The sequence below is a fragment of the Salvelinus fontinalis genome, chromosome 5 (genome assembly GCF_029448725.1).
Source record: "Salvelinus fontinalis isolate EN_2023a chromosome 5, ASM2944872v1, whole genome shotgun sequence".
Lineage (NCBI taxonomy): Eukaryota > Metazoa > Chordata > Actinopteri > Salmoniformes > Salmonidae > Salvelinus > Salvelinus fontinalis.
The window spans coordinates 34,059,055-34,085,234 of record NC_074669.1 but is presented as its reverse complement, the minus strand read 5'-3'; the positions used below and the strand labels follow the sequence as shown (position 1 = coordinate 34,085,234).

The 26,180-nt window shown below is 42.5% G+C and overlaps 1 protein-coding gene across 1 annotated transcript; it reads left to right on the top strand.

Annotated features, from left to right (window-relative positions):
- Window positions 1-8,697: 8,697 nt before the first annotated feature.
- LOC129855507 (UPF0690 protein C1orf52 homolog) lies at window positions 8,698-21,422 on the top strand. Its single transcript, XM_055923234.1, has 3 exons — window positions 8,698-9,144; window positions 18,659-18,872; window positions 20,453-21,422. The coding sequence occupies exons 1-3, from the start codon at window positions 8,836-8,838 to the stop codon at window positions 20,605-20,607; spliced, it is 678 nt and encodes a 225-aa protein (XP_055779209.1). The 5' UTR covers window positions 8,698-8,835; the 3' UTR covers window positions 20,608-21,422.
- Window positions 21,423-26,180: the final 4,758 nt, after the last annotated feature.

The following is a 26,180-nucleotide window of genomic DNA, read 5'->3' as shown; positions in this document are numbered from 1 at the left end:
GGTCTGTGCCCAAACAGTTCGAGCTTCTACTTTTTCTACTTCGAGCTTCTACCCCCCTTAGCCCCCAGCTGTGCCCTGGACACCATATGTGAATAAATTGCCCCCCATTTATCTTCAGAGTTCGTACTGTTAGGTGACCTAAACTGGGATATGCTTAACACCCCGGCCGTCCTACAAACAAAGCTATATGCCCTCACTCTCACACAAATTATCAACGAACCTACAAGGTACAACCCTAAATCCGTAAACACGGGCACCCTCATAGATATCTTCCTGACCAACCTGCCCTCTAAATACACCTCTGCTGTCTTCAACCAGGATCTCAGCAATCACTGCCTCATTGCCTACGTCCATAATGGGTCCACGGTCAAACAACCACCCCTCATCACTGTCAAACGCTCCCTAAAACACTTCAGCGAACAGGCCTTTCTAATCGACCTGGCCCGGGTATCCTGGAAGGATATTGACCTCATTCCGTCAGTAGAGCATGCCTGGTAATTCTTTAAAAGTGCTTTCCTCACCATCTTAAATAAGCACGCCCCATTCAAAAAAATTGAACTAAGAACAGATATAGCCCTTGGTTCACTCCAGACTTGACTGCCCTTGACCAGCACAAAAACATCCTGTGGCATACTGCATTAGCATCAAATAGCCCCCACGATATGCAACTTTTCAGGGAAGTTAGGAACCAATATACACAGGCAGTTAGGAAAGCAAAGGCTAGCTTTTTCAAACAGAAATGTGCATCCTGTAGCACAAACTCCAAAATGTAAAGTCCATGGAGAATAAGAGCACCTCCTCCCAGCTGCCCACTGCACTGAGGCACCACTGACAAATCTACGATAATCGAGAATTTCAATAAGCGTTTTTCTACGGTTGGCCATGCTTTCCACCTGGCTACCTCTACCCTGGTCAACTGCTCTGCACCCCCCACAGCAACTTGCCCAAGACTCCCCCACTTCTCCTTCACCAAAATCCAGATAGCTGATGTTCTGAAAGAGCTGCAAAATCTGGACCCTCTCTTTCTAAAATGATCTGCCGCAATTGTTGCAACCCCTATTACTAGCCTGTTCAACCTCTCTTTCGGATCGTCTGAGATCCCTAAAGATTGGAAAGCTGCCGCGGTCATCCACCTCTTCAAAGGGGGGAGACACTCCAGACCCAAACTGTTACAGACATATAGCTATCCTACCCTGCCTTTCTAAAGTCTTCGAAAGCCAAGTTAACAAACAGATCACTTCGAATCCCACCGTACACTCTCCGCTATGCAATCTGGTTTCCGAGCTGGTCATGAGCGCATCTCAGCCATGCTCAAGGTCCTAAACGATATCAAAACCACCATCGATAAAAGACAGTACTGTGCAGCCGTCTTCATCGACCTGGCCAAGGCTTTCGACTCTGTCAATCACCGCATTCTAATTCGGCAGACTCCACAGCCTTGGTTTCTCAATTGACTGCCTCGCCTGGTTCACCAACTACTTCTCAGACAGTTCAGTGTGTCAAATCGGAGGGCCTGTTGTCCGGATCTCTGGCAGTCTCTTTTGGGATGCCACAGGGTTCAATTCTCGGGCCGACTCTTTTCTCCGTATATATCAATGATGTCGCTCTTGCTGCTGGAGATTCTCTGATCCACATCTATGCAGACGACATCATTCTGTATACATCTGGCCCTTCTTTGGACACTGTGTTAACTAACCTACAGACAAGCTTCAATGCCATACAACACTCCTTCCATGGCCTGCTTTTAAATGCAAGTAAAACTAAATACATGCTCTTCAACCGATCGCTGCCCGCACCCGCCTGCCCGTCCAGCATCACTACTCTGGATGGTTCTGACTTGGACAACTGCAAATACCTAGGTGTCTGGTTAGACTGTAAACTCTCCTTCCAGACTCACATTAACCATCTCCAATCCAAAATCAAATCTCGAATCGGCTTCCTATTTCGCAACAAAGCAGCCTTCACTCATGCTGCTAAACATACCCTTGTAAAACTGACTATCCTACCGATCCTCGACCTTGGCGATTTCATTTATAAAATAGCCTTCAACACTCTACTCAGCAAATTGGATGCAGTCTATCACACTCTCATCCGTTTTGTCACCCAAGCCACATATACTATCCACCACTGCTACCTGTATGCTCTCATTGGCTGGCCCTCGATTCATATTCGTCGCAAAACCCACTGGCTCCAGGTCATCTATAAGTCTTTGCTAGGTGAAGCCCCGCCTTATCTCAGCTCACTGGTCACCACAGCAACACCCACCTGTAGCATGCGCTCCAGCAGGTATAATTCACTGGTCATCCCCAAAGCCAATTCGGAAGTTTACATACACCTTAGCCAAATACATTTATACTCCGTTTTTCACAATTCCTGACATTTCATCATAGTAAAAATTCCCTGTCTTAGGTCAGTTAGGATCACCACTTCATTTTAAGAATGTGAAATGTCAGAATAATAGCAGAGAGGATGATTTATTTCAGCTTTTATTTCTTTCATCACATTCCCTGTGGGTCAGAAGTTTACATACACTCAATTAGTATTTGATAGCATTGCCTTTACATTGTTTAACTTGGGTCAAACATTTCGAGTAGCCTTCCACAAGCTTCCCACAGTAAGTTGAGTGAATTGTGGCACATTCCTCCTGACAGAGCTGGTGTAACTGGCTCAGGTGTGTAAACCTCCTTGCTCGCACTTGCTTTTTCAGTTCTGCTTTACATTTTCTATAGGATTGAGGTCAGGGCTTTGTGATGGCCACACCAACACTTTGACTTTGATGTCCATAAGCCATTTTGCCACAACTTTGGAACTATGCCTGGGGTCATTGTCCATTTGGAAGACCCATTTGCCACCAAGCTTTAACTTCCTGACTGATGTCTTGAGATGTTACTTCAATATAACCATATACTTTTCATTCTTCATGATGCCATCCATTTTGTGAAGTGCACCAGTCCATCCTGCCGCAAAGCACCCCCACAACATGATGCTGCCACCCCCGTGTTTCACGGTTGGGATGGTGTTCTTCGGCTTGCAAGCGTCTCCCTTTTCCCTCCAAACATAACAATGGTTATTATGGCCAAACAGTTCTATTTTTGTTTCATCAGACCAGAGGACATTTCTCCAAAAAGTACGATCTTTGTTCCCATGTGCAGTTGCAAACCGTAGTCTGGCTTTTTTATGGCGGTTTTGGAGCAGTGGCTTCTTCCTTACGGAGTGACCTTTCAGGTTATGTCGATATAGGACTCTCTTTACTGTGGATATAGATACTTTTGTATTTGTTTCCTCCGGCATCTTCACAAGGTCCTTTGCAGTTGTTCTGGGATTGATTTGCACTTTTCGTACCAAAGTACGTTCATCTCTAGGAAACAGAATGCGTCTTCTTCCTGAGCGGTATGATGGCTGCGTGGTCCCATGGTGTTTATACTTACCTTCAGGCATTTGGAAATTGCTCCCAAGGATGAACCAGACTTGTGGAGGGCTACAATTTTTTTCTGAGGCCTTGGCTGATTTCTTTTGATTTTCCCATGATGTTAAGCAAAGAGGTACTGAGTTTCCAGGTAGGCTTTGAAATATATCCACAGGTACACCTCCAATTGACTCAAATTATGTCAATTAACCTATCAGAAGCTTCTAAAGCCATGACAATTTTCTGGAATTTTCCAAGCTAGGCACAGTCAACTTAGTGTATGTAAACTTCTTACCGACTGGAATTGTGATACAATGAATTATATGTGAAATAATCTGTCTGTAAACAATTGTTGGAAAGATTACTTGTGTCATGCACAATGTAGATGTCCTAACCGACTTGCCAAAACTATGGTTTGTTAACAAGAAATATGTGGAGTGGTTGAAAAACGAGTTTTAATGACTCCAACCTAAGTGTATGTAAACTTCCGACTTGAACTGTATATCTCCCTCACTAATTTTAAGCATCAGCTGTCAGAGCAGCTTACTGATCATTGCACCTGTACATAGCCCATCTGTAAATAGCCCAACCAACTACCTCATCCCCATATTGTTTTTGTTTTTTTGCTCCTTTGCACCCCAGTATCTCTACTTGCACATCATCTTCTGCACATCTATCACTCCAGTGTTAATGCTAAATTGTCATCTTTTCGCCACTATGGCCTATTTATTGCCTTACCTCCCTAATCTTACTACATCTGCACACACTGTATATAGATTTTTCTATTGTGTTATTGACTGTATGTTTGTTTATCCGATGTGTAACTGTGTTGTTTGTGTTGCACTGCTTTGCTTTATCTTGGCCAGGTCGCAGTTGTAAATGAGAACTTGTTCTCAACTGGCCTACCTGGTTAAATAAAGGTGAAATAAAAAAAGTAAAAAATAAGATTGAATTCTTCATAAACTATGATAAACTTTGAGATTTACATTTTGAGTGACCTTGTGTATCCCATAGAAGCAGTGGCGGTTCTAGCTTGTATGGCTCCCTGGGCAAACCCCCCTCTCCAGCAACAAAAAAAGCACCATTCTGCACTAACTGTAATTTATATTCAGACATTTGGAACAACACAAATAATTAATCGTAACATTTAAAACGATATAAATATAAATACAAAAATAAGACTCCTAAATATCAAAAGGCGTAACAAAGACAAATAAAAACAAATTGTATGACGTAAATACAAATAAAAAAAATTATCTAATTATTACACTATTACCCTATTGCTAACAAAAAACACACCAATAAAACTAAATTGCACAAATCCTATATCACACAAATAGAATAACACACTTACAAAAAAGAGAACCTGATTATTACACTATTGTACTTCAAACAAGAAACACAAACTAAATTACACAACTAATTGCATTACTAATTGCATTAGTACTGTACAAAGTTAGAGTTGCGCTATTTGAAAGATTCCCCCGCTCCCCCTACCTCGTGCTTCCAGTGGGGAGACCTGAGGTCAACCCACCCCCGCCCCCTCCCCATCTCATACTTCTGAGTGGGAGACCTTCCCAGGCAGTAGCCTGCCTTGCTCACAATCTAGAATCAGGGTGCCAACTCAGACAAGGTTAATTGACCCTCAGTCCCACACGGTCACATGATATCATTGGCATGACGTGCAAATGAGCGAAAGAAAACCGATTGTACAAATGTCACCATTTGGAATATTTATATATATATTTATTTAATATTTAATTTTTGTGCGGGTGCCCCATGCCACCCTCTGCAAGATGCCACCCTGGGCGGCTGCCCATGTTGCCTATGCCTAAATCCGCCACTGCATAGAAGGGTTCAGAATTGTCCATGTTTTGATGGGCAACTCCATTCCTCAGGGGCCTGATTGGTGTCACACTTTATCCCCAGCCCCAGCTAACACACCTGACTCCAATAATCAACTAATCATGATCTTCAGTTTGGAATACAATTCGTTTAAATCAACTGTTTGCTAGGGATGGGGGAAACGTTCGACAATACTCCAGCCCCCAAGAACTGGAGTTGCCCATTTCTGTTTTAGATGTTTGGTTAGAGTGGTAGTCTAGCTCACCATTAACATATTATTTTTACACTGCATCTTGATTTTAGCTTTTCATCTACTTTGTACAATAAACTTAATTCTAACATCAAATTGAACTGTTGACTTCTTAGAGACACATGTGCATTATATGGAGGCTGATATAGCAGACAATGATTGGGCTGCACTAGCAGTCTCTTGCCTCAGTCACACATTCAAAAATAAGTGTTATATCGCTCCCTGGTGGTCGTATATTTGATAATTGAAATCTTTTTACAACTGGATGGCCTTGGAAGATGAACATGAGATCAAATTATGCAGAAAATATTTAGGTTCCATTTTTTAAAAATCTTTGGGGTTATGACAATGTGTTTTGCAAGTGCATGAGGTCTGAACATTTTCACAATATATAAATTACATTTAAATATGTTTATTTTCCTAGACCATCATGAAAAGAGGCATGATGGAAGCCCTACAATATTACGTTTTGCTAAATAGTGAGAACGCTCGGGAGCAGGCAATGTTGAAAAGTAATATTTTGTACTTTTCTTAAATGTCGTTTTTTTGTAATTGACTAAAACGAGCAGACCGGAATATTAAGCTAGCCAAGACCAACAACATAAACAAACTATACAGTAGTGACTGGAGTTACAAACAGACTATGCTAAACCAGTTAAATGTCTTATGTGTGATAAAATGTTTTACACACATACTGTAGCTACCTGTAGCTGGCCTCCTTGGACACCGGGTCCCGACATTTCCCACTCTTCCACGCCGAATTGCCTGAAGCCGCACAGGGCTCTTCTCTCAGGCTCTATTTCGCTACATTGGAGCATTGTGAACCATAGGTCAAGATTTTTGACCTGGTTACAAGTACATTGAACAACACAGCAGCTTTTCGGCATTTTTGTTATTTCTCTATAACAAAAAAAATCAGCAACGAAGTTGACTCTTTTGCAATGGGAAATCATTTTTATTTCACCAATTTGTGGGCGTGGTCGAAAGGGAATGACATCATTTGACGTGAATATCGACTCACCTGAGATAAGAGACAAGTATAAAATGTACTCATTCAATCCATTGTTATGATCACAATATACTGCATGTATAAGATAACTATATTCATGAGATGTGGAGTCCTCTGTGTCAGGGGTCGGCAACAGGCGGCCCGCGGACCAAAACCGGCCCGCAAGTGACTTTTTTGGCCCCCAAAAGAGTTTTGCATTTTTATTTCACCAATTTGTGGGCGTGGTCGAAAGGGAATGACATCATTTGACGTGAATATCGACTCACCTGAGATAAGAGACAAGTATAAAATGTACTCATTCAATCCATTGTTATGATCACAATATACTGCATGTATAAGATAACTATATTCATGAGATGTGGAGTCCTCTGTGTCAGGGGTCGGCAACAGGCGGCCCGCGGACCAAAACCGGCCCGCAAGTGACTTTTTTGGCCCCCAAAAGAGTTTTGCAAAAACATATACACTGAACAAATATATAAAAGGCAACATAGATTTTAGTGAGTTACAGTTCATATAAGGAAATCAATCAATTTAAATAAATTCATTAGGCTCTAATCTATGGATTTCACATGACTGGGAATACAGATATGCATCTGTTGGTCACAGTACCTTAAAAAACGGTAGGGGCGTGGATCAGAAAACAGTCAGTATCTGGTGTGACCACCATTTGCTTCATGCAGCGCAACACATTTCCTTCGCATAGAGTTGATCTGGCTGTTGATTGTGGCCTGTGGAATGTGGTCCTACTCCTCTTCAATGGCTATGCGAAGTTGCTGGATATTGGCAGAAACTGGAACACGCTGTCGTACACGTCGATCCAGAGAATCCCAAATATGCTCAATGGGTGACATGTCTGGTGAGTATGCAGGCCCTGGAAGAACTGGGACATTTTCAGCTTCCAGGAATTCTGTAGAGATCCTTGCGACATTTCATATCATATCTTGGGCATTATCATGCTTAAACATGAGGTGATGGCAGCGGATGAATGGCACGACAATGGGCGTCAGGATCTTGTTATGGTATCTCTGTGCATTTAAATTGCCATCAATAAAATGCAATTGTCCTCAGTTTATGCCTGCCCATACCATAACCCCAGGCCACCGTGGGGCACTCTGTTCACAACGTTGGCATCAGCAAACCGCTTGCCCACAAAATGCCATACACGTACATACATGTCTGCCTGTTACAGTTGAAACCAGGATTCATATTTGAACAGCACACCTTTCCAGCGTGCCAGTGGCCATTGAAGGTGAGCATTTGCCCACTGAAGTCGGTTACGACGGCAAACTGCAGTCAGGTCAAGACCCTGGTGAGGATACCGAGCACTCAGATGAGCTTCCCTGAGACGGTTTCTGACAGTTTGTGCAGAAATTCTACGGTTGTGCAAACCCACAGTTTCATCAGTTGTCCGGGAGGCTGGTCTCAGATGATCCCGCGGGTGAAGAAGCCAGAAGTGGAGGTCCACAGCTGTTGTGGTTACACGTAGTCTGCGGTTTTGAGGCCGGTTGGACGTATTGCCAAATTCTCTGAAATGACATTGGCGGCGACTTATGGTAGAGAAATTAACACTCAATTATCTGGCAACAGTTCTGGTGGACATTCCTGCAGTCACCTTGCCAATTGCACGCTCCCTCAAAACTTGAGACATCTGTGGCATTATGTTGTGTTACAAAACTGCACATTTTAGAGTGGCCTTTATTTTACCCAACACAAGGTGCACCTGTGTAATGATCATGCTGTTTAATCAGCTTCTTGATATGCCACACCTGTCACGGGTGGATGTATTATCTTGGCAAAGGAGAAATACCCACTAACAGGAATGTCAATAAATTTGTGAACAAAATTTGAAAGAAATAACCTTTTTGTGTGTATGGAAAATTTCTTACACCTGTTATTTCAGTTCATGAAACATGGGACCAACAGTCTATATGTTGTGTTTATATTTTTTACCAGTATATACTGTATACCATTCGAATAATCTGTAGGTTAGGAGACACTCACACACACTGCATATTACAGCCTTGGTTTAAGAAATGAAAATACATTTTGATTTTGGAAATATACAATGTGGTTGTGCATTGAGTTTGAGGAAAATAACTGTTCGCAAAAGTTATGTTGAGTGTATTGAAAAAAGGGACTACTGCTCCTTTAAGAAAATAGTTTTACGACAACCTTTTAGGGTATTACAAATTTTACGGCAGTAGTGATTCAAAATGGAGTAACCAGCAAAATCATCAAGGTTGCTTGCTAATTAGCTAGGGATTATATTCCTATCTCTAAAGTTAAATTCAACGTATTACTAGCTAATGTAATCCTTTCATCAGTATGGTTGATAAGAAGAAACCAGACTCGTTCCATTACTTCATGAGTTACGATGATCTGAGTGACAGTAGCGATAGTAACAGCAGCGATTCTGATGAACAGGGCCAGAAGAAATCGAGAGGAAAGGGGGGGGATGATGCTACTGGAAGCGGCAACAAATCTCCCCAACACGGGACCAAGCGGGCGGTTAGTGGAGCTCCTCTACCCAAACCCGACGAGCTCTTCAAGTCGGTTGCCAAGCCATCCTTCCTGTACAACCCATTGAATAAACAGATAGATTGGGAGAGCCGCGCCGTGAAAGCTCCCGAAGAGGTAATGTAAAAATACGAAGCTAGCTAGCATTCCGTTGACCTAGTAACTTGTGTATGTAGCTTGAAATGTAACGTTAACTAGCTAGTTAATTCCCACAGCGATACAACAATATAGCAACTACTGCTAGTAGCTAACGTTAGTGTAGTGTTACATTAGCCAGTGAAACACCACTGTACTGTATTCTACCAGCTAGATAACGTTAGTTTTACAAGCAAGCTACATTACAGTGTTGCCACAGGTTTAGAGAGAAATGTTAATTATTTTTGTAGACACTCCGCCATGGTTCCTTGGACAAATGCTGCTATGAGGAAAATGAATGGCGTTTTTGGATAAAAGCAGAAAACAATGTCTGTGGTAATCACAGGCTTTGATCTTATACGTTTTGTTCTGTGAGATAACCTTCATCAGCTAACAATGTTTTGTGAATTTTGAAGAATTTGTGATAATAAAAAACATAAATCACAAAAGTTTCATCATTCATAAAGGTCTCGTTAACTGACTGCTATTATCTCATATAACAAAATGTATACGACCTCCTAAGCCTGTATTAACCTTAGACCTTAATTTCGGGGCATTTATTCCCAAACCCTGTTTTTTGCCATAGGGATGGCTGAACAAACCAGAGTTAATTTATTTCTATGTTTTAGGACGACAAGTTGGAGAGTTCTTCTTTGCTATATTGGCGATCACACAATTTAATGTGCATTCCGCCACCTACAGTGCGGCATGGAAACAGGATTCCCACAAATGGAATTAAATACCAAAACTACCAAACTAACAGTAAATAAACTAAATCAAACATTTTCTGTTAATAAAAAACAGATCTCATCCCAACAAAGGCTTAAGGGGATCCTGGGAGGTCTGGTCTTCTGGCGCCAGTAACTCTTGCAAGTCTTCAGATGTAAAATCATTTACAAAATCATTTCTTGGTGCTCTGGTACCGATTGCCATGCGGTAGTAGAGAGAACAGTCTATGACTGGGGTGGCTGGGGTCTTTGACAATTTTTAGGGCTGTACAGTTTGTAACTGGCCATGAACGCCACAAAATCCACATTTTTTAACACACAGGGTATCTTTTGACTTGCAGCTACGCTGTGGTGCGTCCACTACCATATTTTCACTAGCATCATCACTTGTTTTCTCAATTCTTTTAATCCCCTCTACATAGGAGATTTGATTGACTGCTCTAACTTTTGCCACCTCAATCTCCTTCACCCTTACAGGACACTCCAGGAACTTGGGATCATGATCCCCACCACAATTATAACACCATTGTCCTTCTACACACCGTTCTTCAATATACTCTCTCCATCTGCACACACTTGAAACATGGCCAAATCCTTTACAGGTCTTACACTGCAATGGTTTGGGGACGAAAGCTCTTACAGCGTATCTTACATAACCAAGCTTCACATGCGTAGGTATTTGCTCTTTATCAACAAAGAAAAACAGGACTGACAGACTTTCTTATTTTTCTCCATTCACCCAGCTGGTCAGACGCCAGGCACCAACCACACCAGGAATTCTCTTCAGGGATTCAACCTGAACATCCGTCGTCACCCCTGAGATGACTCCTCTGACTGGTGCTCTACTCCAAAGTTCAAAACACACCTTCTGTTGTCCGGATTCTCACTTCAACCTTCCTCTGTTCTTCAGAAATACAATTAATCCAAATAAGACCACTCCTGGTAACTATGACGGACTACTTTCCCCAGCGCGTACTTCACCATTTTCGACACCTCAAACGGGTCTCCCACATATGCTTTCTTACTCAACAAATGCATCCCAACAAGAAACAATTAATTTTCATTCATACAAGTATCCTCCACTCCAATTTTAGACAATTTCCTTTTTGTTCCAGTTTTTCGATACTACTTTTGTCCATTCAGAACATTCGTCTTCACCAACTTTGCTTGACGCGCTGCTTGATTCGAACACATCATCCACTTCCGCTAACTTTCCACGGCTCGTCAACTGGCAAGCTCTATTCCAGGGATTTTCAATTTTTACTTGACTGCCAGCTCATCTGCTATAATGGCTAGCAGATTGTAACGGCTAATGTGATGCTCCATTAGTGTTACAGGATAGGTACTGTTTGGAGTAGCAGAGAATTTTCGACCAACCTGAACTTGACGATACTTTCTTTGTTCTCGATTCAGCCAAACATGTATCTTCTCAAATGTCTGTGTCCAGTTGCAGGTGGTTCGTTAGAATTTAGAAAATGCCCCATTTATTAAAATAAATGTTTTACTCGATGAAGTAATCCAACAATGTGTATGCCTCCATCTGTGGACTAAGTGAAATGCTCGTTCCAACAATGCAAAGAAAAAATAATAATAGAAAAGTAAAACACGTAATAAATACATCAGTATATACAAGGGGTACCTGTACCGAGTAGATGTGCAGTAGGTAATTGAAGTAGATTTGTACATTTAACTAGGAATAAAGTGGCAGATGGTAAATGGTAGCAACAATGTATGTGATGAGTTATGGTTAAAGCAGATACTTAAATAGTTAACCAAATAGCTACCCAGACTAACTATTTAGCAGTCTTATGACTTGGGGGTAGAAGCTGTTCAGGGTCTTGTTGGATCCAGTCTTTGCGCATCGGTATGCTTGCTGTGTGGTAGCAGAGAGAACTGTCTATGACTTGGGTGTTTGGAGTCTTTGACAATTGTTAGGGCCTTCCTCTGCCTGGTATAGAGGTATTGGGTGGCAGAGGGTTCGACCCAGTGATATACAGGGCCGTATGCACTACCCTCTGTACTGCCTTGCGGTTGGATGCCAAGCAGTTGCCATACCAAGTGGTGATGCAGCCAGTCAAGATGCTCTCAATGGTGCAGCTGTAGAACTTTTTAACGATCTGATGGCCCATGCCAAATCTTTTCAGCTTCCTGAGGTGGGAAAGGTATTATCGTACCATTTTCACGATATTGTTGGTGTGTTTGGACCTTGATAGATCTCTTAGTGATGTGGACACTGAGTAACTTGAAGCTCTCGATCCGCTCCACTACAGCCCCATTGATATGAATGGGGGCGTACTCAGCCCTCCGTTTCCTGTAGTCCACACTGCCAGGTCTATGACCATCTCCCTATAGGCTATCACGGCGTCGGTGATCAGACCTTCCACCGTCGTTTCATCTGCAAACTTAATGATGGTGTTGGAGTCAAGCACGGATACACAGTCGTGGGTGAACAGGGAGTACAGGAGAGGACTGAGCACGCACCCCTGAGGGGCACCCGTGTTGAGGGTCAGCGTGTGACGGATGTTGTTGCCTTCCCTCACCACCTGGGGACGTCCCATCAGGAAGTCCAGGATCCAGTTGCAGAGGGGGGGGTGTTCAGTCCCAGTGTCCTTAGCTTAGTGATCTTAGAGGGCACTATGGTGTTGAACGCTGAGCTGTAGTCAGTTAACAGCATTCTCACATAGGTGTTCCTTTTGTCTAAGTGGGAAAGGGCCATGTGGAGTGCAACAGTAGCGGTGCATGGGTGAAATCACTGGGGGAGCCAAGCCAGAAAAAAATAAGCCATATTACAACCTATGTTGTGAAAATTGTGTTTGCTCTATACCCTGTTAGTTAATTTGCCTTGCGACCATGATATATAGGCCTAAGGCCGAGACGAGAAGAAGAGACAGTGGCAGAATAGATTCAACCACACCTTTTTCATCACAAAACCGGATGGCAACCTCTTTCCGATGAAGTCCACAAAGCATATTGCATGGAACAAACAGTTACATAACCTACAGCATGGTCAAGCAAGTATTTTTTCCCCCATCATTTTCAGACTACTAAATAACTTGATTTAGAACCACAGTTACCGCAAGTTGCAAATAAAACAGGAGCTGCCTCCACTATTCCATCACCATTTCAACATCATCAAATCACCTATGCTTATTAGTCTACAGTGACAAATAAAAGAAACAAAAAACAATTTAGTTCAATCAACTTAAGCTAAATATGAGGTGGCTGTCCATGGTTCTGATTTGTGTGTTTGCGTGCGTTCTTGACTGTGTCATACAGTACATGCTTTTAGTTTTAGTTTTCTTAAGCTTCCTGGCTAAAATGCTTGTTCACTAGCCTAATTTCCTTTCATGGGCTGCATTAGCTAGTTAACATTAGCCTTCTACATCTAGCTACATATTGAACTTCCATCCTTTCAGTCCAGGGGCACAATGTTTGAATTTATGGTTGGATCAGAATTGCCGTTATAATCATTGGCCTGTACAGTGAATTAAGTAAAACCACAATGCTAATTTAGGAAAGGGTCAATTTTAGCTAGCTAGCCACCAGAGGAACACAACAAGATGCAACAATTCAAGTTGTTTCTGTCAATTGCGTATTTCTCTTAATGCGATGTGATAGGAGTGAAGCCAAATCCAAAAACTGCTTCCCTTGACACTTTTTTTTTGTTGGTACGCTCTGACAATTCACGCTGATTGGCTATTTTATACTTTTTATACAAGAGAGGCAAAATGCTCTCTGGCTTGCATTGCATTCAATGCTACGGGTGGCAACAATGTCATACTCTTTATGACCAGACAGCATCAGATAATAGCCTACAGAGACAGAGGGTTGCTGTTCCTCCGGTGAGATACATTCAGCCTCTTGAGAATTGAAGGAAAATTATGAAAACACAGACAAAATAAATTATTGCTGGTTTTTTTCTGGGTCCGTTTTTTGGGGGAAGCTTGGCACCCATGAATATACGTCACTGGAGCGCAATCGAGATTGCGCCATCTGTGGATCTGTTAGGGTGAAATGGAGTGGGTCCAGGGTGTCTGGGATGATGGTGTTGATGTGAGCCTTTACCAACCTTTCAAAGCAATTCATGGCTACAGATGTGAGTTCTACAGGGTGATAGTCATTTAAACAGGTTACTTTGGCGATCTTGGGCACAAGATCTTTTCTCATTGATCGTCACACTTTGGGGTGGACCCACCTGTTTCAATCAACGAGAGAAGATTTTAAATAGACAAGATGGCGGCGTACATATCGTTGGATTATTTCATGGAGCAAAACATAAATTTTTGAAATAATGGAGCATTTTCTAAGTTCAGAAGAACCACCTGCAGCTGGAGCAGATCATTTTGATTTGACACAGACATTTTAGAAGATAAATGTTTGGCCTAGGGATCTTAACCGTTAATCGGTTTTAGATGCTGAAAATACATTTGACTTCAAATATTGAGGAATGTCTTACCTTGCTTCAAAGTAGCCTAGCAAAAATCCAACCATAGAAATGTGGCAGTTCTTTTATAAAAGCTTCCTCATGCCAATTACCAGCATTTCTCTCCTATTCTATTGGTTTTCATATCAACTTTTATATCAACAAGCAAATGGCACAATCCTAGCCATATTAGCAGCACATCCTAGTTGTTGCTATTAGATTCCGCCTCTTTTCTAAGTTTCTGATAGTAATTTTAATCTTTACCGCTCGCATTAAGTGCACTGTTTAGAACAGTGTTTTCCTGCCAATTACATTTTGGTAAATGTTTGAAAAAGGAGGATTGATGCGCTGCTTCATTACAGCAGTTGTGTGTTCAACAATAAGCGTTTAGCCTTTTGAGTGTTAGACGATAGGCTTGCTATTGTTGCTTGTTTTCATAAAAATGTATCTCTTAATGAAAAATGTCCATTCCTTGTATTGCATGGATAGTATTTTCTGTTGGTCATCTCATTTGACTGTTTGGAAAATGTTCTGCTGTTTGTTGCCCAGTTAATGAGGGTTGGTTAGTCAATTTGCACCCCATGGTTGGCCAAATCGAGAACGATGATAGTATCGCCAAGTAAAGGTTGGTCAAATTCTCTGCTACACCAAACAGTAGTAGCTATTCTGAAACGGCTAATGGAACATCGCATTAGCCCCTTACAATCTGGTAGCTATGACTACTGTCGGAAGAGAATGGCGTCTGCAACGCTAAGGGTTGTGGGCTCGATTCCTGCTGGGGCCATATGTAAAATGCATGCATGACTGTTAATCGCTTTGGATGAAAGCGTCTGCAAAATAGCATTTCTTATTATATATTTACTATATACACTGAGTGTACAGAACATTAGGAACACCTTCCTAATATTGGGTTGCACAGCCTTTTGCCCTCAGAAAAGCCTCAATTCGTCGTGGCATGGACTACAAGTTGTCGAAACTGGCCCATGTTGACTCCAGTGCTTCCCCCAGTTGTCAAGTTGGCTGGATGTCCTTTGGGTGATGGACCATTCTTGATACACACCGGAAACTGTTGAGCTTGACACAAACCGGTGCGCCTGGCACCTACTACCATACCCCGTTCAAAGGCACTTAAATATTTTGTCTTGCCCGTCCACACTCTGAATGGCATACATACACAATCCATGTTTCAATTGTCTCAAGGCTTAAAAATCCTTCTTTAACCTGTCTCCTCCCCTTCATCTACACTGATTTGAAGTGGATTTAACAAGTGACATCAATAAGGGATCATAGCTTTCACCTGGTCAGTCTTTCATGGAAAGAGCAGGTGTTCCTAATGTTTGTACACTCGGTGACAGTTTATTAGGTACACTCATCTAGTAGCGGGTCGGACCCCCCTTTTGCCTCCAGAACAGCCTGGTATCAATGGGCCAGGAAAACATTCCCTACACCACCGCCACCGGCCTGTACCGTTGACACCAGGCAGAATGGGGCCTTGGACTCATGTTGCTTACACCAAATCCTGACTCTGCCATCAGCATGACGCAACAGGAAGCGGGATTCGTTCGACCAGGCAATGTTTTTCCACTCCTCAGTTGTCCAGTGTTGGCGATCGGGGGCCCACTGGATCCGCTTCTTCTTGTTTTTAGCTGATATGAATGCAAACCAGCATGGTCGTCTGCTGCAATAGCCCATACGTGACATGGGCTGACGAGTTGTGCGTTCCGAGATGCCATTCTGCACACCACTACGCCGTTATTTGCCTGTTTGTGGCTAACCTGTTAGCTTGAAATGATTCTTGCCATTCTCCTTCGACCTCTTATCGAGCTGGTTTCACCCACAGGACTGCCCCCGGCTGGATGTTTTTTGTTTGTCGCACCATTCTCGGTAAACCCTGGACACTGTCGTGCGTGAAAAGCCCAGGAGGCCGGGCCGTTTGTGAGATACTGGAACTGGCTAGGGCTGTTGTGGTGACTGTATTACCGCCACACCGGCAGTCATGAAGGCAGCCAAATTCCACGTGACCGTTTAGTCACGGTAATTAGGCTTCACCAAGCTCTGATGCTGCTGATGGTCATTAGTAGCCTACCGAACTTGCTAACTTAACTGCCTGGAACTCAGAACTCTATTGTTCCTCTAATCCCTTTGACATCAATGCAAATGTAATCAAATCTAATCAAACACTTCACGAGAGCCCATGAGCTGATGTTGCGCAACATTTGTATAGACTATTCAATTGCGTTAGAAAACAGAGTGATGGCCTCTTTTTAATAGAGGAGGATCCCATCAGCTTTCTATAGGCTAGGCTTACTATATTTATTTATATATTTTCCTACTATTAAGCACATTGACTGTCTTTGCAACAGGAGTATTGCCTACCTGGCTGGCATGAAAAGCATCCTCCATTCGCTATTTAAATGCATAGATGACATTGTATTTTTTCCCCCTGCCCCTGTTTTGAGACGGGTGCATGGTAATGGTCCATTCTAACTCAAAACTAATTTCACACATATTTAATATACTGTATGTAAAGACACGTTTTAAATCAAGAAGAGGCTAATATTGTCACCCATCAGACTATCACTTGTGAATTATGTATTACCACTTGTGAATAATGCACAGCATAAGGCAAGAAACAAAGCCTTTTTTTGTTACTTTTTCGAATCATGGTCGAACACCTCATGTTGCCTAGCCCATTGGCCTATATGTTTTGATAAGGTTTGTATTACTAAAGTGGCCAAATAGCTTCTTACAATGAAGCACATTAATCTGCATTACAAGGGGTGTAGAGCCTAACTGGCATACATAAGCAGCCTGTAAATTTCACGTTTGGGGAAGATATTTTTCACCATAAAAATGCTCCTGTATAATAATCATTATATCAATAATGATAATCAATAATCATTACATGTATAATTGCATTTGTGGTCACTTTTGATAATGGTGTTTTCCCGCCAATGGAACATTCGCCCTTATAGCCTACTACCGTTTGGACTTTGCTGCTTTTATAATGTGAAGAAATAGCCTAATAGTTTATCAACATTTTTAAGCTAAACGTTCTGATCTGTTGCGTCAGCCTCATTGTGTAAAAAAAAAAAGTATTTTGATGCTAGTGGTTGTATTAATTTGGGATCTATCGCATCCCACAACTGTCCCAGACTATGTTTTTGAATATTTATTCCTCGCACAGAATGGAATAAGTCAACTTTAGTACTATGGGTGATAGTAGATTGACATAGGCTAGTGCTTTTGCTGTTTGTTAAGCCTACTCATCTTGTTGACTGACGAAAAGTTAATGTGGACAGTTGATCCAATATCTTCAATACGCGCCTCGGAATTGGATAAGGACGCGCACAGTTGCGTTCCCAATGTGTCTGTCTTCACTTGTAGCCTGTGAGAAACACCCGGTCATGTGATGGAGAGCCATGTGAGTGAGAGCTGCTTCGGAGCACTCGGGGAGAAGGAAATTATAATTATTATATTTAGCCCAAGGGCATAGCGGCTACTGGCCGCAAAAGGCATGGATTGTCTTAGGGTACATTATGGCCACACAAAGGGGATGCCACCGGGAAACTCGAGGGAATATCAAGTGCTTGTCAAATTGTGAATGAGAGACTGATAAAGTGTGTACAGTCTGCACACAAAAAAACAAAGCAGAGCTCATGCCTTTTCAAGCGATGCATTAGTCGCATCATGTAGCCTTGTATTAAAAATCGAACATATAGCCCAACATTTGTAGAACAACTAAAGTTACATTAATAACTCTAAATTAAGCATATAGAAGTACCTATTTCTTTGTTAAACTGCTCAACACAGAATAGCCGCATGTGCGCACTCCCTCAAATCATTTTGAGAAAATATCCTTTCTATTTTATTCAGCTTTGTTCAATTGAATTCTTCATTATATAAAATAATGCCACGCAATTATTTGCTTGACAATCACCAGCTGATGAGATTTCGTGACCGCCACAGCCCTAGAACCGGCACGCCTGGCACAGATCATACCACGCTCGGTAGCTTAGGTCACTCGCTTTGCCCATTCTAACATTCAATCGAACAGTAACTGAATGTCTCGATGCCTGTCTACCTGCATTATATAGCAAGCCACGGCCACGTGATTCACTGTCTGTAGGCGCAAACTATTTTTGTGAATGGGGTTTACCTAATAAACTGGCCACTTTTTTAGTGTATATGTTTTGTCACATACACCGGATAGGTGCAGTAAAATGTGTTGTATTATAACCCCATGCGTTGTAAACCGTACCCTTAAGGCACATATGAATAGGGGAACCCTTTTTGTTTTTTAAAGTAAAAGGGGAGTTGATTGATGTGTATCTTTTGCCTGCAGCCTGCCAAGGAGTTCAAGGTGTGGAAGACGAATGCGGTGCCCCCTCCTCAGAGTTACGCCACAGAAACAGAGAAGCCCAAGAAGGGAGCTCCCCCAGGTATGGACATGGCCATAAAGTGGTCCAACATCTACGAGGATAACGGAGAAGACGCTCCACAGCCTCACACGGGCAACGCTGTCTTCCTGCCCACAGAGGAACAGCCATCAGATTCAGGTAGGGGGAAACTATCTGTATGACTGACCAGGGTCTGCCTGCTCAGTATAGGCAAAAATACTGATAACTAACCCAAGATTTATCATTGGTGTTCTTTCCAATTGGAGCAAATTAAGAAAAATGGGCAGAAACAAGCAAGGAGGTGGGCAGAGCCAACCACGAACTAGCAAGATCCTATTGGTGTGTTTTATTATGTATTTGCATATTTCTGTTAGGGAACGCCTACTGAAACACACTCACTCAGCATACCAGGTGATGCACACTCACTCACACAAAAGTCACTGGCGCACACTCAAAGCCAACGCTGCTTTCCCATCTTGTAGAGACATTGAACCTCTGGTCACTTCCCGTTTGGTCACTGTATCCCCGACCATAGCTTATTCTAATATTTCTACTACTCTAAATTGTATTTAGTTGTATGGTTTAATTTATTTATATACTGGATTGTGAGTGTGCAAAGCTGCCATCAAGGCAAAGGGTGGCTACTTTGAAGAATCTCAAATATAAAATATATTTTGATTTAACACTTTTTTTGGTTACGACATGATTCCATGTGTTATTTCATAGTTTTGTATTCACTATTATTCTTCAATATGAATGAGTAGGTGTGTCAACTTTTGACTGGTACTGTATGCATAATTGCGTTTTGATACTGCTACAGTCCTAATTTGGCTTGTTAATTGAATTCGTCCCGCCATTCTTAATCTTGCTTTTTGTTGTATTTTTCGTACACTTGTAATTGTTTGACATCCGACTGCCTTGTTAGGAGCTAGTTAGTTCATTGCACTGCTATAACACCTGCTAAACTGTGTATGCGACCAATACGCGTATTTTCGCCCTTGCACTCCTAAACAATGCAATTTTTTTTAAACTTTCAGAAAGGGTATTTAAGTATTTAGTGACGAGAGGTTCTGAACGGATGCTTTAGGTTTATAGCCCCTGTGATTTGGCTGGGTTTCCCCTTTTGTCTGTGGTATAGCTTCCATCTTATTTGGTACTACCCGAGCTACACTGTACAAATTCATACATCTGCTTGAACCAGGGCCCAATGACTCGCAAACCGACATTACTGCTCGCTTGACAACGTACTAGCCAGTTGACAACGTACTAGCCAGTTGACAACGTACTAGCCAGTTGACAACGTACTAGCCAGTTGACAACGTACTAGCCAGTTGACAACGTACTAGCCAGTTGACAACGTACTAGCCAGTTGACAACGTACTAGCCAGTTGACAACGTACTAGCCAGTTGTGCCACTGAGAAGTTAGCAATTCTGTGACGCGAGTGGAGACATTTCAAGCTGGGGAGTGAACTTACGCTACCGTCTTTAACTCTGTTGTATCTGCTTATCTACCTGGGTTCTATATATCCGCCTGCACGTCTCTCAATGACTTTCATACAGAGAAATACTTTCTCTCTCCCTCTCTGATACACAGTAACTTGGTATTTATAGTAGGGGGGGGGGGGGGGGGGGGGGGATCGGTGCTGGTTAGGGAAGACTTAAGCACAGTAGGTGGCTATGCAATCTCAGTTCATTTTTTGAATTTGAATTCTGACGTGCTGTTTTCTCCCTGTTGTAGACGAGGACGGAGACAAGGCATCCGTGTCAGCAAAAAAGAGGAGGGTAGAGAGCTTCCAACAGAAGGAGAAGAGGAAGAGGGATCTGGGCCAGGCCACCTCTGACAAGAGTTTCGTAGAGGAAGAGAAGAGGATTCTCAGGCAGAACGCGGACTGAGGCCTAGATCTGGTTGAAACCTGGGCTTTGATTTGGGTTTTGGTCCATAGTCTGGGTGCACTAACCCTCAGGGACTGTCCTACAGCTTTCCCCCTCAGACACCCTCACACTCCTCTCTCTTCTCCTGTGTCCAGCCCCCTGGTTATGTGAATGGTCCAGTGCTTGTCTACCCAGTACACATGATATAGATGTTATTGTTATTGAAACATTTGGACTGTTATTTGTAATCCCTTGGTATATCTCTGACACGCATATTATCCAGACACTAGTGGAAAACGCATTTATTCCTGAGTTTGTGTGTCTGTAGGTATTGTCCAATGTTTTCGTTGTAAATAGGCAACTACCTGACTTACATATTATAGACTTGATTTGGATGAATATCTTTGAACTGCTTTGGGGGAAATCAAAAATGGGTTCATTTGGATCATAGGTAGATGTATTTTTTATATGGCTTTTTATTTTTGAATAGCAAGAAATGTACGGTCAAGACATTGCGTTATTAGTGTGTCTGTTGGTGAGAACATAGGGAGCGAGGTCAAGAAAGACTGCGTTTGATAGACTGATTGAAACCAAGCGGATAACTTTTAATTTACATAAAATGTCCACCTGATGGCGCCATTGGGCCACATTTTGGTACACAACCTTTTCACTGGAGGGAAAGGCTCATTTGCAGTTGTAGTAACTTATGTTGCCGTGTCTTTTACTGTGTCTGTACAATATGTATACAGTTAACCACACACTGGCAGTTTTAATGTCAGTTTTTTAGTAAATTCCCTTGTCATACACAACTGATGCAATAAAGGGAATGTTAATGACTTGTTGATTTTTGCTTTCATTCTTTAGCTTGACCAAAGAAGTCTACTGTACATTGACGTGAACGCTAAATGGTCAATCAAGCATAACTGTAATGAACAAAGCAAAATGTTGAGTGATGTTCAAGGTGCCATATTGTGGAAAGAGTCACTTGGAACATTTTACCACATGCTGTACTGGCAGTGTACTTCAGATAAGTAAAGGATGTTTCACATGACTGGAAACACCTGTGAAATGATTCTGTCTGTTAAACATTACTTGAACTCTTGTTCAGTTTTTTTTATTTCCTTAGACCTCAGCTGCTTTATAGCTAGTCCTTTCCAATGAAACTGTACCATGCTGGTATGGACATGCTGTTTATGAATACAGAGTTCCTATTATCATACATTATTCATATTCCGCATTTCATTCTAAGGTTTACATTTACATTTAAGTCATTTAGCAGACGCTCTTATCCAGAGCGACTTAGGTTTAACATCACTTAGGTGTGTTTGAAGTTGACATTTTGTGACCTGCATTTTTGAGAATGTGACATGCATGAAATGCGCATTTCCTAATCAGAAATGTACAGTAGTCAATGGAGCAAATGTAATGGGTGATTTAGCCCTAGGAAGAAAAAAAAATATGTCTCCGCAATTCTGAACTGCAACTGTTCTGTGATCTGAGGAATTCCTGCCAATCTGAGGAATTCCTGCTAATCTGAAATACTGGGAAATATGCTTTTGATCATATTCCTGTTCCAGGTATGTGCCTGGCCTTGCCTGAAATGTGTACCTGATCCAGCTCTGGAGCAGGAGACTGATTGTCTATCAACCATATTTGCGGTTGGTAACTCTTCTCCCCTGACTCGGTGGATGACCAGCGAGGTAACATCATCAATGTTCAAGAAAGTGAATGCCTCACACAAGACGTGGGTTTCGCAATGTAGTGTGGAAATTCACATGTATGACTGGGAGGAAGGAAAGAATTCCTGTCGGCAATGCACAAGCCATATGCAGTCCATTACCGTCTCACTAGTGGGGAAGGCTAATTTGCTCTAGTAGTGCAGTGCCTTCAGAAAGTAAGTATTACCTCTTGATTTATTCAACAGTGCGAGGCATTGGACAACTTTTCTGGGCTTTGTGGTTGAATCTGTCTTTGAAATTCACTGCTCGAGTGAGGGACATTTAATGTGTGGGGTACAGAGAGGTCATTCAAAAATAATGTTTAACAGTATTATTGCACACACAGTTAGTCCATGCAACTTAATATGTGGCTTGTTAAGCACATTTTTACTCATGAACTTATTTAGGGTTGCCATAACAAAGGGGTTGAATACTTATTGACTCGACATTTCAGCTTTAAATGTTTTATTAATAACTAGAAATGTCCTAGAACAATTCCAATTTGACTATATGGGGTATTGTGTGTAGGCCAGTGACACAATCTTAATTTAATCCATTTTAAATTCAGACTAACAACAACATTTGGATTAAGTCAAGCGGTGTGAATACTTTCTGAAGGCACTGTATATTTTGTTCATTTAGCAGACGCTCTTGTCACACCATAGTGCCATCAGACTTCTTATACCAATGCAGGGTGAAATGGGTCCACAAAATGGTGAACTGCTATTAAAAATGGTATAGAAAATTATTTTGAAAAACAAATTACAGCTCTCGAAAGTATCTTGTTACAAAATACACTGCTCAAAAAAATAAAGGGAACACTTAAACAACACAATGTAACTCCAAGTCAATCACACTTCTGTGAAATGACCTCCAGCAGGCCACAAATGTGCATGTCAGCATATGGTCTCACAAGGGGTCTGAGGATCTCATCTCGGTACCTATTGGCAGTCAGGCTACCTCTGGCGAGCACATGGAGGGCTGTGCGGCTCCACAAAGAAATGCCACCCCACACCATGACTGACCCATCGCCAAACCGGTCATGCTGAAGGATGTTGCAGGCAGCAGAAAGTTCTCCACGGCGTCTCCAGAATCTGTCACGTCTGTCACATGTGCTCATGTGCTCAGTGTGAACCTGCTTTCATCTGTGAAGAGCACAGGGCGCCAGTGGCGAATTTGCCAATCTTGGTGTTCTCTGGCAAATGCCAAACGTGTTGGGCTGTAAGCACAACACCCACCTGTGGACGTCGGGCCCTCATACCACCCTCATGGAGTCTGTTTCTGACCGTTTGAGCAGACACATGCACATTTGTGGCCTGCTGGAGGTCATTTTGCAGGGCGCTGGCAGTGCACCTCCTTGCACAAAGGCGGAGGTACTGCTGTTATCTGCTGCTTTGCTGTCCTGTGGTCTACATTTACACCCTGAGAGCGAGAGGACTACTAAGTGCCAGGAAAGAGGGCTGTCAGGTTGTCAGTGAGGCTTGCAGGGAATGCTGGGTGGTGGGTGCTGCTGAGAAGCTCAGACCTGGGTTCAAATACTATTTGAAATCATTTCAAATGAACGTTATTGTATGCGCTTGATTGATCTCGCCTGGTCAATAGAAGAGTCCAAAACCCTGCAAACCTTGCCCATCTGACAACTCCAGACAGGCTAGCTAGAGCAAGCGCTCAAAGTGTTTGAACAATTTCGAACAGTATTTGAAGCCAGGTCCGCTGGGTGCTGAGAGGCATGCCCTGTGTTGTCTCTTCTCACTCCCACTGCCAGCAGGGGCCATGGGCAGCTGTTTTCTAGAAGCAAACAGTTGCTTTTCACACCACTGGCTGGCCCATTCTGACAAACATGTTGCAGAGCTGAAAACCCGGGATATCAGCTAGGGACAAATCCTTTCTTAAATATGTCATTCAATTCTTCATGTAAGGCAACACGTTGCTGTCCCAGCTGTACATTAAACACATGTTATCAAGATGTGTGTGTGTTTTAGGTAACAACATAATTATCATAATCATAAAATGTCTAAACACATAGTGGATCAGGGCCCAGGTTTCCAAAAAGCATCTTAAGGCTGAATTCATCGTTAGAACCATCGATGGTTCTAAAGATGAACTTAACCTTAAGATGCTTTTGGGAAACTGGGCCCAGGGCATTTTGGTGGTATTATAGAGGAAAGACTCTCTCACACTCGCTCTCTCTAGCGTGTGGACATGCCTGAGATCAATGGTGTGTGGCAGTAAAATGGAGCCACACCCCAGAGATGGAGAGGAGAGGTTGTGGATGGATGGTGAACAGTAGCAGGGAGGGAGATAAGGAGACCTCTGTGATGATAAACATGTTATTGGCTGGCTGTTGATAAAGCCAAGCAGAGACAAAGGCAGAGCAGGGGGCCAACCCCAACCCACTGAGCCAGAGCGATAGCCTGATAGCCTTCCTGGACGGCAGTAGGTTTATGGTTAGAGATGTGTTTCTCTACATCTCTGTCATCGTCATGTTTTGCCTAAAGAGGCTTAAGTGTCCGGAGAAGATCAAGTAGCAAACACATGCACTGGACTGGAGGCTTAAAGATAACCCTGCCCTGGTCTAGTCTGGGAGTGTCAGTGTGTTGATGAGTGTGTTGTCTTGATGCTTAACAGTGTGCACTACTTATAAAGCTGTGTCAGGATTTGTAAGATTTCAGGGAGGATGTTGTGATGAAATTTTGTTTGGCAGTGGTTGGAATACAGATGAATGTCTGTATATCAATGTATAAACAAATTCTAACTATTTACTTTAGGGACAATCAAGGCTGGTCTTAGCCTTTTGGGGGGCTAGGGCCATGGGGTGGGGAGAAAAATGTTGTTTTACAGCGAATTTCCTGCAATTCTACACATTTTGCAATGGGGTTGAGAAAAATTGTTGCCGTTTTAAAACTTAGTTCCTGAAATTGTACACATTTTGTCATGACTTCTGCCATGTTAAAATATCTGAGTGAGAGTGACTAACAAAATCAATGGTGGCCCCCTGGAGGTCAGGGCCCCTGGGCCCCTTCATGCCCGGTCGGTAATTCAGCCATGTTAAGATAGCCAGCTAATTTACCAATCTGAAACATTTTAGTGAGTGACATAACAAAAGGCAGGGGTTGTTAAGCGACTACTTATGTCGCTTATGCCTGGAGCCGGACCTGGGGACAAGACCACAAACTCAGTTTCACTGCTATTTTCCCAGACATTTTGAAGTTAGAATAGAACATTTAACACTGTGTTCTCAACTGAAAACAGTTTGTATTGTGTTGTTTTCAGGGTTTTTTCATCATATGAAAGGAATAGTGACTCTCTTGAACATAAAGGAGGCCCTTTGCAATGCTGCAGCTCTGACAGTCAAGGATCCAGTCTAATTTAGAACCTGAGAAAGGCTGCATGTCATGGCCATACATTTAGTTGCGGTGCGCATTGAAAAATGTGAAGGCCCATAAACCAGGCTGGGGGTGGAGACTGGGAACAATGGCCAGCCATCGGGACGAGAGCCCCAACAGCTGCAAAGCCCTCTGTCCACCACACTCTCTCTCACACACACACACACACACACACACACACACACACACACACACACACACACACACACACACACACACACACAGCCTACACACAAGCACACAACCACAGGTTTGTCTGAATAGGTTCCAGCCAAGCAGATGTTCTGCCCCTGCATCCATATGTTCTGCCCCTGCCATCCATCACAAAGAGGAAAGTGAGTGATTGAAAAAAGAAACAAAACATCCTCTTCTTTCCCTGTTGTATCATGGAGCTTGCAGTGTAAATTGCAATGTGCTCTTACACGTATAAGGCACTTGGAACAGGCTAGGATGCTCTCACCACTTGGCAATGTTGGTTGTTCACAACGTT